Consider the following 12,928-nt stretch of genomic DNA (forward strand, 5'->3'; position numbering starts at 1 on the left):
AGATTCGACAATAATAATGCAAACCTTTACATTGAATTTATGGTATTGAGACAAAATAATATGCACTAATAACTGCTAATTATATCCATATATTGTATTATTAGCATGCAAAAGCAAAATCACTCGACTATACAGAAGCCTCGAGTAACATCCTCCGGGACTGGACCTTCAAAAATGATTACTACACCAACAAACATAAGCATCAAACAGTAAGCTATTCAGTAATAGGATTTTCATACTATAGCGGTGTTGGGGCTGGGAGAGAAGTAGAGCTCCAGGAGGCATCCTTTGTGGAGAAATCATTAGAGTGTTGCCCCAGGTTGGCATAATTAGTACTTACACAACTCCTGATAAAGCACACGATAATGTGTAATCCAATCCAATTCATTTCATAATGGGTGGTGGCTCTATCAAGCAATATCGTCCCCGTTCCAGGTGTGCCATAGAGCAGAACGCACATGAATGAGTATAGTAGTTAGGAGGGCATCTCAGGATGGTGATAACCGTATCGTTGCATCCCTGAGCTAACTGCATAATATGGTACTTCAAAGCACATTTTTCTTGAAACTTCCCAGGCGGCTTAATACTAACACGAAGAAATAGTTACAGATAAAGCAGAGGCGTAAATTCACCTTCTCCGCGATGATCCTTCACCATAAAAGGTTCAGTTTTTACTTCCCGGACTCTAGCACCATTAAAAACATTTCTTGAACCTAGGTACTATGACAATCGCATACATGTAGCAGAGAGGTATATTCTCAATGATCAGTACCAATGCTCCTATGAAGCACCATATAAACTTGACTATCTTTTGTACGGAAGATTCAAACACTTGAAATCTAAAAAGAAAAGTAGTGTAGTCCAGAAAAGAAAGGCACTGAAATGTACATCTATATATGATATATAGAGAACTCAAAAATAGTAAATTACTGCATGGTTGGTTGCAGGAGGTTGATATTTTCCTCACTATACTCTAAATAGAGAAATAGGCGGCAGTGCGATTAAAAAGACAATATATCAAGTCACCAGTACAACATGGACATGATTTTTTTAGTTGTTCCAACTAACAAAAAATGAGCTTCTTGAATAGGTGAAGAATTTATGACAGAAAAGGAGATAAGGACAAAGCAAACTGGAATGAGCCTTGATTAGGCAGAAGGAAACCCCAAACAGAGTTGCTACAATCTGAAAAGGCTCTAGGTTGGCACAATCCTATTTAGATACCGGGACCAACTTGCGAGGATTCACCTATCTGGATATATATCGCATAAAACATTAACTACATGATTATTTTCCCATGAAGTTCTATACACAGCTTACAATAAAATAGCTTGGTTCATCTACACTAATTTTTGCTCAGATCGATGGCGGCATGTGACAGAATGGTACACGTAGCCTAAGCAAGAGGATTGAGAAATCCAAAGTGGAAGGCAATACACCAACGATCAATCAACCAAGAATAGTCAAAAAATTAAGAGCATGTGCCATACTCATACCAAATGGAGAAAGATTCAAATGAGAAAATGTTTTTCCATGAAGGAACAAAATTAAGACAACATGAATGGATAAAGTAAGATGATTGGTCCTTTGTAAAGAAGAACTGGGAAGGAAGTACAAATCTAACCTTGGAATGAGGATTGATTATTCTTGTCTATCATCCCAACAAAGCATTTTCTCAAAGCTTTCTCTGCAATGTAGCGTGCTAGCACTCTACAATGCAAAAAAAATCATGAATATATCAGTATGTCAATGTGAATAAGATAAATAATATGAAGTCATGTATATGCATTAGATACTTGCTAGTGCCTGTGCCACCATCACCAGAATCCTTTAGTTAGGTTCAGAATATTTACTTTGAGTTGTAGCAGTCATCATCTATGCATAACCCAGTTTTAGGGGAAATACTTAAGAATGATGAGGAAAAAAATATCTATATAAGTAGCTCACATTTTAAAGCAGGCAGGCACACCTATTCCACAGCGGTTTAGTTTTAGGGAGCTTGTAAAACTAAAAGACATAAACTATTTTAAACATGTACTGTCTTTGGGAAGCTTTAGGAATGTAGTGTATTAAGTAAGAGGCAAGAGTTGTGGATGTTTGAAAAGTAACCCCTGAAAAAAATATGTGTCTAAAAAGATAGGAAATCAAGGTGCTCATGTTACCTTTTGAAGGTAGAAAATCACATGTAAAGCAAGAAGTGAGATATAAGGGATCATATGCATTGATGCTTTTTTTATAGGGTGCACTACTAAAATACTATGGTATAGTGTGTACGCAAGTAATGGGCATAAACAATTGATACATGTAGATTATTATGTTAGAAGTATTTAGTATAATCAACCACACAAAGTTACTGTTTTCTATCTAGTATAATGTCATACATGGAAACATGAAACTGGTATGGCTACAATCATTTAGACCTCTCTCTCTCCCTCTCCATGGCCCCTGATCTCTTTCTCATCATTGGTGATACAACATAAAGAGAAAAGAGAGACTAAAACACATGAGAGCTAGAGGATATACATTTTATCTACATTTTAAATATGTATAGAGAAGTAACTGTGGATGTCAATGTTAATGCAACAAGGAATCTAATGGTTTTCCAATGCATATAAGTAGCCTGATCAACATAGTTTCTGAATATATATATGTAACTCATTTTATTGATTAGAGTAGCCATTGTATCAGGCAGTTTTGGATCTTCTAAATCTCAAGCAAAAAGATTGAAAACCAACTATTTCCTAAAATTACATATCAAAGAATATCCTATTTCAAATATAGATACAGTAACATGCCAAAGCAAGCAAATTTAATAAATATGGGAGATTATTTATTTCCACAAGCTGAATCGAGCTCTCGACCAGCATTTTCTTACCATATAAGGAAGCTCATGTCTAGAGCCGCGGAAGTGCAAACGTCCAAAGATATAATATTGCGCAAAAGCGGCTAGGCAAGCTTTCATGGAGTACTCGGCGTTTCAGTTGTTCAGAGATGAGACATCCAAATCTGGACATCGCGTCAGTATTATCTCAGCCTGCATAAAATGAATTAAAATGTATGAGAAAGATAAAATATTCCTGAGTTTTAGGAAGCTAAGAACCAATTAATATATTTTTGGGCAAGAAAGAAGTGTATAAAATTAGAATAACAGGGTGTAGTACAATCTCAATAAATAATTTAAGCTAGGAAAAAAAGAGTACATAATTCAGTCTGGTATTTTTATTTCCATTCACAATTCATTGACATCAATTTATCTTCTCTCTTCCTTTGTGCGAGACTGCAGCTACATATTTAAGTCACATATGTACATGAGCTTTTTTACGCACATAACTAAACTAAGATCATGCTTTCGCTTTTAAATCCTGATTGGATGCTAGCATTTATTCCATGGCTCCAACATCAGTTAACCAGAAGGTTTGATACAATACAATCCATCATCGCTGCAGCAGCTGATACAATCAATTTATAATGTAAAATGGATGGATCAAGCAACTCCATCCCCCTCCTGTAGAGTCGTTGTTCTTGAGCGGGCCCAAGTTGGCGGCAGCCCCATCACCTAAACAAATTGAACTGTTAATGATCCAAATCATAGGTACCAATAGTAACTCAAAATGGCAGTAACGAACGCACTGGTGAATCTGAAGCCATTGAAAGAAATTAGTGAAATTCAAAAGAATAAATCTGGGACATCTCTCTGAAGTATCTTAGTATGATCCAGAATGTTTGAGAACAAAAACAATGTTGAAATGGAAATTACCCCAAATCTGCAGGTACATGTTGCTAACAACAAATTGCATGACTTATAAAATACATCAATTATGTCACAAGCTATCAGGACTTCCGAATCATAATGAGTTTCACATTTAGTGTACATGAAGAGTCCAACCAATTAATATATGATCTAAAAAAGTATACATGCACATTAACTTCAGTACTCTCAATCAAACTAAGCAATTGACTTCACAAACATGGGATTATAGAGAACACGACAATAATAAAGAATGTTTCGGGTTTAAAAATAAGGATGATCAGGACTAACCTGCGTAAACACGTTTTAGAATGTGTCTCAGTGTCTGAGTATATTCATCTTTGGACATCTCCTTGATAGTTTCCAAATTTCCCGTGCATCGCCTAGACAGAGCTTGGGGGAGGCTCTCTTCCTCTCATATGCATCTCTTTCCTGATGAAATTATGAAAGCATATGATAAAACAATGTTAAGAAAATAAAACATTTGCAGACGTCTTTTGTGCAAGTATCTCAACTGTAACTAAGGGTGAGTTGGAAACAACATGTCTCTTACCTTGTTGTCAGGGATAGCTAGCGCCTAGTAAACAAAAATGATTTCAGTTGGAAAACATAATTTCTGGGGAAGTAGCATGATATTTGCAACCAGTCTGATTTGCTTCTATGTATTTTATTGAAGAAGAAAATCTACACCAGCACCAACCAGAACGTGGGAACGAAAAAGAAAACGCAAAACTGTGTTGGTCATTGCCATAGCTGCAAGTCAATGAATTCTAAGATATTCTCCAACTCAAGAGGTACACCACCGTACATGCAATGCAAGCTACAATCATTATCATCTCTGAATGATCTTAATTCACAAAAGGAGTCTATTCACCATTAGTCAGTAGAAAGGAGATACAAGTCTTATGCGTAAGTAACATGATGGACAATTAGATGCCAACCATTTATGTGATATTCAAACTTACTATATATTCCAAATTGCAAAAGAAAAAACTTTAGACAAAAGCCTGCACGATTACCGTCTAGATCTCATATAAGAATTTCAGAAGCCTAGAGCGGTGATTATTGAATAGTACTAATGCTAGTGTAGAGAGTATTAACTTGTTGTGAAAAGCGGAAGAGGACATGGCCAAGAGTTTGTTGCGCCCAAAGGGTATGGCATCCTCCCGTGGCCGACAGCGACGTGCAGCGCCCTGGATCCACCATCCATAGCGACCTCCTTGACGCGACAGTTCCCACCGTCCAGCGCGCGCTCAATGCCTAGGAAAAAAAATCCCGCCCAAATCAGGATCTAGCGCAAAAAAAAAACAGACTCCCAAATCAGAGGCATGCAGGGCAAAATCCATGATGCGGCCGTGGCGGCACCAATCTCTGCCGGGGAAGAAAAGAACGGCGCAATCGCTTAAGAAGGGCCAGCCGCTTGACCCGATGCCGCCGAGGTCGTCGCTTTCCTCGACGCGACCCTCCATGCGATTAACGCGACCATGCCCTGCCGCGGCGTCCGTGGGAATCCGCCATGGAGGAGATCGGGAGCCAACGGCGGCGCCGCTTACTCGAGGGGATCGAGAGGACGGCGGCGGCGACGGGAGGGGATCGAGAGGAACGGCGTTCCTCCTGCGGGGTGGTTTTCTTGGGGTGCGTGCGTGGGGTGAGGAGGTGACGAAAAAACCCAGCGAAAAAACGGACGAAAAAAAATCGTCTTTGATGGAACGAAAATTGACCGGCGGAGACTATCAACTGCTCCATTAAGAGTAGAGATTGGTTGATATGTATCGGTCTACAATATCGTGGAAGAGATCTCTTCCTTAGTCCCGTAAGCTTAGCAGCCACAACCGACAATTCACGGATCTGACTAAGCAGCACTCCAAGCCTCCAATGATTTTTTTGAATAACTCCTAGCCTCCAATTCCCACGTCAAAAAACCAGCACTGCCACACTCCATAGCTCGTGGCCACACCACCCTGCTGGAAACTATAGACATGGATTTTGCGTCCTCCTCTGTGTCCTTCAGGTACATCGTGGCGGCGGGGTCCCGTCTGACGCTCCCTGGCTCCCGTAGTTCAGCCCCCCTCAATTTTCTTTGACGCCTCAATGTGTGTAGGTATGTTGCTTTGATCTTGACCGTGCGAGCTATGGTGCAGGGCGAGCAGTGAGGCAGGGCTGCACTTTCGATACACTTTTGCGGTCCCGATGGTAGCTTGGAAGGCCCCCATGATGACGTGGCTGCAATCCTACATCATGTTTGTTGTATTGACTGTGGAAGGGTACAAAGTACAGGTGATATACCACGAGATCTGATGTGAATGATTTGTTCGTCTACATCCCTGGTCCTAGTTTATATAGACACCGAGGATACCTAGGGTTTACATAAGGTTGGTTACATAGCGTGCTGAGGAATACTTCTACATCTTGGGGGGCACGCCAAGTATTTAGGCGATTTCTTCTCGAACGTTCTGGATCCGACGAACAAGGCCCACCCGTGACAGGATTGGAGGGATCAACGGCCCAACCCAGAGGACGGGCATTCACCTAGTAAGATTAAAAGCAAATAGAGATAGGTAGTGGTAAAATAGTATGGCAAATAAAAGAGCAAATTGTGTAGAAGAATTTATTAATGGAGAATAGTCTAGGGGCCATATTTTCACTAGTGGCCTCTCTCTCCAAAACAGCAAATAGAATGGTAAATAAATTACAGTTGGGCAATTGAGTGAATTTTATTTAAGACTATGATTATTTATGGCTCAATTTCATATAGGTATTACATCCATGATAAGTACATCGTTATCTAACTACCTCTACTATTAATACTCCACACCAAAAACCAGTATCCAGCATCATCTCAAGGTATTAAGTTTAGAGACCTTTTACGGTGCATCTAGTCTATTTGGGCCGTCCATTTATGTGGTTGAAGGGCCCAGATAAGCCAATACTACAACAGATTTTTGGTAGTATATTCATTAATTAGGGGCATTATAGGCAGTTCACTGTTTATCTATTTGTTTATATCAATCTTCAGGAGGAACTAAACACCGCTGCTTGCCGCGTTCTTGTGTGATGTGGCCTGAGGTGAGCCGTAGTCGAAGTCGATTTCAAGCATATCGCCGTGACATCGCGAGTTCCTGGTTCAAGGCCACACACTAGCTTGGCGTCAATCTCCAGCTTGACCACTGAGCTTGACTTGCCCTGTCGTCTACTCGTCCATCAGCTCGATGAGGCCCAACGCCTTCATACAAAACAGTTCCTCCTCGTTACCGTCATTCATGTCCGGCCTGCCAAAAAGCGTCTCTATGTCAACAGAGAATACCATGAGCCGTGCAGGCTGAAGCTTAGTACGTTGCCGGGGAAGAACGGAATGATAGCGCAGGCCCCGGCTCACATCACAGGTCTCATCAAGGAACGCGTGAACGAAGAGCGACATAAATACACAAAGGTTGAGCGGGTTGATTGAGATCTTCGAGAAACTAGCACGCATGCACATAGAGAGCTAACCTCTCCAGCGACCTGGCTGCTGGATGGATTCTTCCGAAGGACAAGCACGTACGCACTACACATCTGAATCGATTCCGCCGGCCGGAGATGCGAGAGAGACGTACGCGAACCCATTCATCTGATGTGAACACACGCACACCGGCGTCGGATGCGATGGGATTAATCTAATTAATTAGATTATCATCATTAAAGAACAAATCTACCTCTAATAGGGAATTACCAATATATCCTAAAGAAAAAAAAATAACCGATCCATACTGACCGTTGGATCAACTAAATACTACTCACTATTTCAGGTAGTATGATGTACCGTAAAAACTCTCTAAGTTTACAAGAAATAGAGTATCGCAATAAGTAAGATGGCATAATATAGAAAGGAAGAAGTCAATCAATATGACAAAACCCCATCATTTTATGCTTAGTGGCAATAATACAATACGTGTCTTGACCATTATTGTCTATGGGTTAGAGCACCGCAACATTGAACCCACAACAAAATACAACTCCCTAAAAAGATAAACCCGTCAAACTTGGCCAAAGAAGATAGATAGATCGGAGAACATAGAAAGCTATTTAATTATGCAGCAACAAAAACCTCAATATATTCAGTCAATAAGTAATCTGGTCATAAAGTGACAATTCATCATGTCCCAATAAACACAGCACAAAATTACATCGGATTGACCTCGATTAAGAACGAGAATATGGTATTGAACATCCAAAAAGAGAGAGAACCATCTAGCTACTATTATTAACATGTATGTCATGTGGAACTACTCACACGTGGTCATGGAGGCAGCAAGGTTGATGAAGACAACTCTGGTAATGGCTTCCCCCTTAGGCAGGGCTCTGGAAAAAGCCTCAAGGTGGGTTTCCCGTGGAACGGTGGCTTGCGGCGGCGATAAATTTCTTCCGAAGGCACGACAAATAGTATTGGTATTTATAGGGAATTATGGCGGAGGAATCAGGTCAAGGCAGTGTCAGGGGGCCCACACGCGTAGGGGCACAACCACCCCCATTGGCCGCGTCGGGCCCCGTGTGGGCCCCTGGCAGCTCCTCTGAAGGTGTCCCGAAGCTTCGTCTTTTCATTGTTGCCCAAAAATCATATTAAATCGGCAATGTATTTTGACCTTCATAGATATTGATTTTCTGCGAAACCAAGAGCAAGTGGAAAACATGAATTGACACTAGGCACTAAATTAATAGGTTAGTCAAAATAATGATATAAATTGTTATAAACATGCATAGAAATGATAGTATAATAGCATAAAACAATCAATAACTATAGATACGTTTGAGACGTATCAACACCTAACAGGCCACAACCCTCCTGACTGGGCTGCCGTTGTGGGAGAAGCTGCCGATGGAGCCGAACGCTCCTGGGATCGCTACCTGAAGCTAGAAGCGAGGAGAAGTTGAATATGTGGAGTTTTGTAAAGCCGGAGAGGATTTGAACACGCCGTAAAAAATACTCTGGGATTCTCAATGTGTGAAACGTGATTCCACGAAATTACCTCATGAACAACCATAATCAACACACACCTAGCTGCAGCCTCCAGAAAATATCCTAAGGTTTTTCACCCTCCCGCCGGTGCCAGGCCGGTCTGCCTTGTCTCTAGTTGTCCTAGGGCCATGAGGTGTGGTGGATCCCGACAATTACCGATGGGAGGGCTTGGTTTTTAGATGTTTTTCCTGAGTTTTGTTAGGGTTTGTGTCCGGTTCAGGAAGGGGAGATGGTGGCAGCTCTCTGAAGTTGGAATCAGGTCCTCCCTGCCTAGTCCCCGTCCGGTGGTGCATCTAGCATCGTCGGAGAGCGTGCGGAGATATGTCTTCGAAGGATCTTGCGCGTTTCGGTCGGTGGTTGTCTTTTGTGGATCTACTCGGATCCGGTGTTCGTTTGTCTATGTTCTTATGTCTTTAAGTTGGATCCTTCCGATCTATGCATCTCTTCATAAACACTTGTTGTTGTTCCGGACGACTTTTTGACTGACTACTACAACAAGTTTTGCGCGGCTCCAGCGAGGGATGGGCGATAACGGCGGCGCGCCTTTGGCTCGGTTCAGTGCTTGTACTCATCACGAGGTGGTGTACGGATCTGGATGTAATTTTTTATTATTTTTTATATTCATTGTACTGTGATGATTGAAAATGAATAGATCGAAAGATTTCTCGCTAAGAGCATCTACAGTTAAAATTACCAAATCTGGCGCCCTATACGTTTGTGGACATGCCCGAGTGCGTCCGCGGACAATGACCGGTCAGACCTCAAATTCTTGCTCTTACCCGCGTACCTTATATCTGGCACCCTAAATGCATACTATCCATGCAACGTGAAACTAGTGTACATAGATCATCAACGAAACAGAGGAACTTTCAAACAACACACATAAAAATCAACAACAAACGGACACCGAAATGCACATAATCCACTTTACATCATCCACAATATTACCACAGTTCATTGCTAGACAGGTTCTAAAGTAAAACAACTAAAAACGAAAATATAAAACGGATAGGCAGAGCTTCTTCACCACTTCCTGGCTGACCCTTTGCCATTCTGGTTGCCGATTTAGTTGTAGGCATTTGCGGCAGCTGGTGGATCGCCAGAACCGAAGTCGTGGTCGTCGTTGTCGGTGCTAAAGTCTCGGTCGTCGTCGGAGGAGGAATCATAGATGACGACGGGGCCCTTCCTCCGCCGGACGGCCCGATCCTGTTGTCGCTTCAGCTCGGCCACCCTCGCCACATCCGCCGCTGTCTCCGCCGCCTCGCCCTCGGACTGCTCAGTGGCTAGCCAGAACACCTTGGCGTTCTTTCTTCGGAGCTGGCGAGCACCCATCTTCGCTGTCGTAAGTGATCGATGGTAGACCCAAGCAAGGAGCCGCTCCTCCTCGTCGGGCACCATTGGCAACGCACGACGGCGGCAAACGGATTGCTCCGCCGCCTCCCTCTCCCTTGCCTGCTGCCCCTCGCGACGCGCGCGTCTGCGAAGCCAGCGGAATGGGCACTAGAACCTAACGCTGCCCTTGCGGAGCAGTGGCAGACGGGGGAGGTGGACGACGAAGGGGCAGCGTGGATTGACCAGCCCTCGAGGAGCTGCGCGCGGCCGGAAGGGGCCCGCTCCGGCGTCTGTGCTGCGTCAGCGGGCAAGCGGGGACGAAGCAGATCCGGAGCTGCCCCCCTCCCTCCCTCGTGTCCACCCACGACCGCTCCAGCGCAATGCGGAGGGCCAGTTCCTCGTCGACATCGATGGCGTCGTCGTTGGAGTGGTTGTCGGAGCTTGGCATGCTCACCGGAGCCATCAGATTAAATCAAAATAGAAGAAACTAGAGAAGGGGCGAAGAAGAGACAGAGCTTAAGTGAAGTAAAGTGAACTAGAATTTTCGGATTGGGATATTTTATGAGGACAACCGTGGGTTATGCTGACATGGCAAACCCATCCGGTCGCACCTGGAGTCACCTCATATCCGCCTACATCTTTGCAGGTTATGAGGCCGATTTGAGGTGCTCGGATAGGTTGTTTTTTAGATCGAACGGTGATCGATCCGCCCGTCCAGACGATTTAAGGCTGTTCGAGGCGCCCGCTCTAAGCACCTTTACTTAACCTCGTCGAGTCGTCGATTATATTGTGCGATTGGCATCAGGCAGAGAAAAAAACGAAGCGAAGTGATATATACATGCATCAGCACATCGACCCCTGATACGGATCGGGTCGAGACTGAGAGAACATGCAACAATCATATACACCATTCATAGGGTTCAACCGTACAAGTACACCATACAACCGTACAAGTACACCATCGTCTATAGATATATAGACTGCTTTAGCTATATTAGCATTATGATTTCTGCCATGACGTATACTGATCGCATCTCTGCATGGCTTAAGAGTGTAATAACGACGCAGGCGGCTTCAGTTTTTACCGCCACCGTCCTGCTTCTTCTCCGTCCCTCCACCGCGGAATCCACCGCGCTTGTTCCAGCCAGCGCCACCATCTTCGCCGCCAAACGCGCCTTCCCCATTATAACCACCAGCACCGTTGCCACCATAGCCACCGGGATGTCCTCCGTATCCCCGATCGCGTGGACCAAACGTTCTTCCGCTTCCTCCGCCACCGCCTCTCCCACTGCCACCACCTCCGGCCCCGCCGCCTGCATCACCGCTGCCACCGTAACCGTAACCGGAGCCCTTTCCACCAGGCCCAGCAGACCATCCCCACTCGTACTTCCAGGTGGAACCGTCAGGGTTGGACCCCTGGGCGGACCCCGAGTCGCCGGTCCACCCAGGCGGAACCGGCGGCACAGTCTTCCCCGGCGACGCCAGCCCGTCCTTCTCGCCGTCGGCCTCGGCGCCCGCGCACTGCACCAACGCAGGCGCAAAGAGGAGGAACGCGAGCGCGAGCCCCGCCAGCTGCGCTTGCCATTGCTTACGGCCGCACTCCATGGTATCTTCCTTGAGCTCTCCACTGTCTGGGTTCGTCCTGTGTTGTGCTTGCAGTGGATGCCCCGTGCCCTATTTATAGCGCTTGATCATTGGGCTGGTGGTCCGGAGCAATCGATCACGCACTACCGTCCCATTCCTGGGAGGATTTACCCTCTTCGCTGCGGATTTTTGTGCCGACTTACTAAAGTCTCTGAGAAAAGCAGCTTATATCGCCGGGCGTCATGTGCTCGCGCCGCACTGGATTGCACGAAAAGAAAATGCGAGCTGTTATTGGTTAATCTTGTTCCTATGCCGAGAGTCCCGTGACTGAAGAATCTGGTAGCTGCCGGAGCTGGGCAAATTCTGATGCCACGGCTTGACCATGTCCATCCGTTCCCACCTACAAAGATCGTCGGTTAGCAAGATTGCCATGGCACGGAAATATCTGGGCACATCGCGCGCCCGTGAGCATACAGAGTGCCGGTAAAAGGAAAGGGAGAAAACGATATGGAATTGAACACGGGTGCAGTCCATTTCAATCCTGCACTAATTCAGGCTGTCGACCCCAATTAGATGGCAGTGTTGGCGTGTATGAAGGTCGTAATCAAGTGGCCAGGATATCTCTGCTTTTGCACGCTGCAAGGCCACGATAACCGGCATCAAAGTTAGTGGTGCCGATAACTTTGACCTTGTGGTTAACAAGGACATCAGCCCTTTGTATATCGTCCCGTAGCGAAATCCAAGAGATATTCCATTCCATGCTCTCTTCCACTCTCGAGCACTCCTGTTCGCAACAGACTTCTTTATTTTGACAGCCAAAACGGGGTAGATTAGCTATTTTATTGGAGTAAATTGCAAAAAACCACCATAATTGGGGACCCTAATTCACAAAACCACCATCTTTCGTTTTTTTTTAAAAACCACCACCATTATGCTGACAGTTTTCAGAAAACACTGAACAAGCAATTAGAGTTGTTTGAGTGAAAATCTGACCAGTGGGTCCCAATGACAGGTGCCACGTGGCCCGAGTAAAGACGGTGCTCGTTACACGCCGTTAGAAAGTTTCGCTCCATGTTAAGTTAGACGTAGGACCCACCCATCAATGTGCTTGCTCCTTCCTCTTTTTTCAAGCATTCTTACAAACACCTCCCGTGCACCGCCGTCGTCGTCTCCATATCACGGAGCTCGAGCTGCTCATCCAGGGGTTCGGGCAAAGCTGGCATCGGTGCGGAGTCCTCGCCGACTGATGGCGTCGGACACAGCGCGAGGTG

The 12,928-nt window shown here is 44.8% G+C and overlaps 1 protein-coding gene across 1 annotated transcript; it reads right to left on the reverse strand.

Moving 5' to 3' along the window:
• Nucleotides 1-10,953: 10,953 nt before the first annotated feature.
• On the reverse strand, nucleotides 10,954-11,736 carry LOC125531008 (putative glycine-rich cell wall structural protein 1). Its single transcript, XM_048695410.1, has one exon. The coding sequence runs from the start codon at nucleotides 11,676-11,678 to the stop codon at nucleotides 11,148-11,150; it is 531 nt and encodes a 176-aa protein (XP_048551367.1). The 5' UTR covers nucleotides 11,679-11,736; the 3' UTR covers nucleotides 10,954-11,147.
• Nucleotides 11,737-12,928: the final 1,192 nt, after the last annotated feature.

Source organism: Triticum urartu, unplaced genomic scaffold (assembly GCF_003073215.2).
Source record: "Triticum urartu cultivar G1812 unplaced genomic scaffold, Tu2.1 TuUngrouped_contig_6716, whole genome shotgun sequence".
NCBI classification, from domain to species: Eukaryota; Viridiplantae; Streptophyta; class Magnoliopsida; order Poales; family Poaceae; genus Triticum; species Triticum urartu.

Bases quoted from the DNA above. Each gene is read 5' to 3' on its own strand.
- LOC125531008 (XM_048695410.1), bottom strand. From the start codon at position 11,678: ATGGAGTGCGGCCGTAAGCAATGGCAAGCGCAGCTGGCGGGGCTCGCG.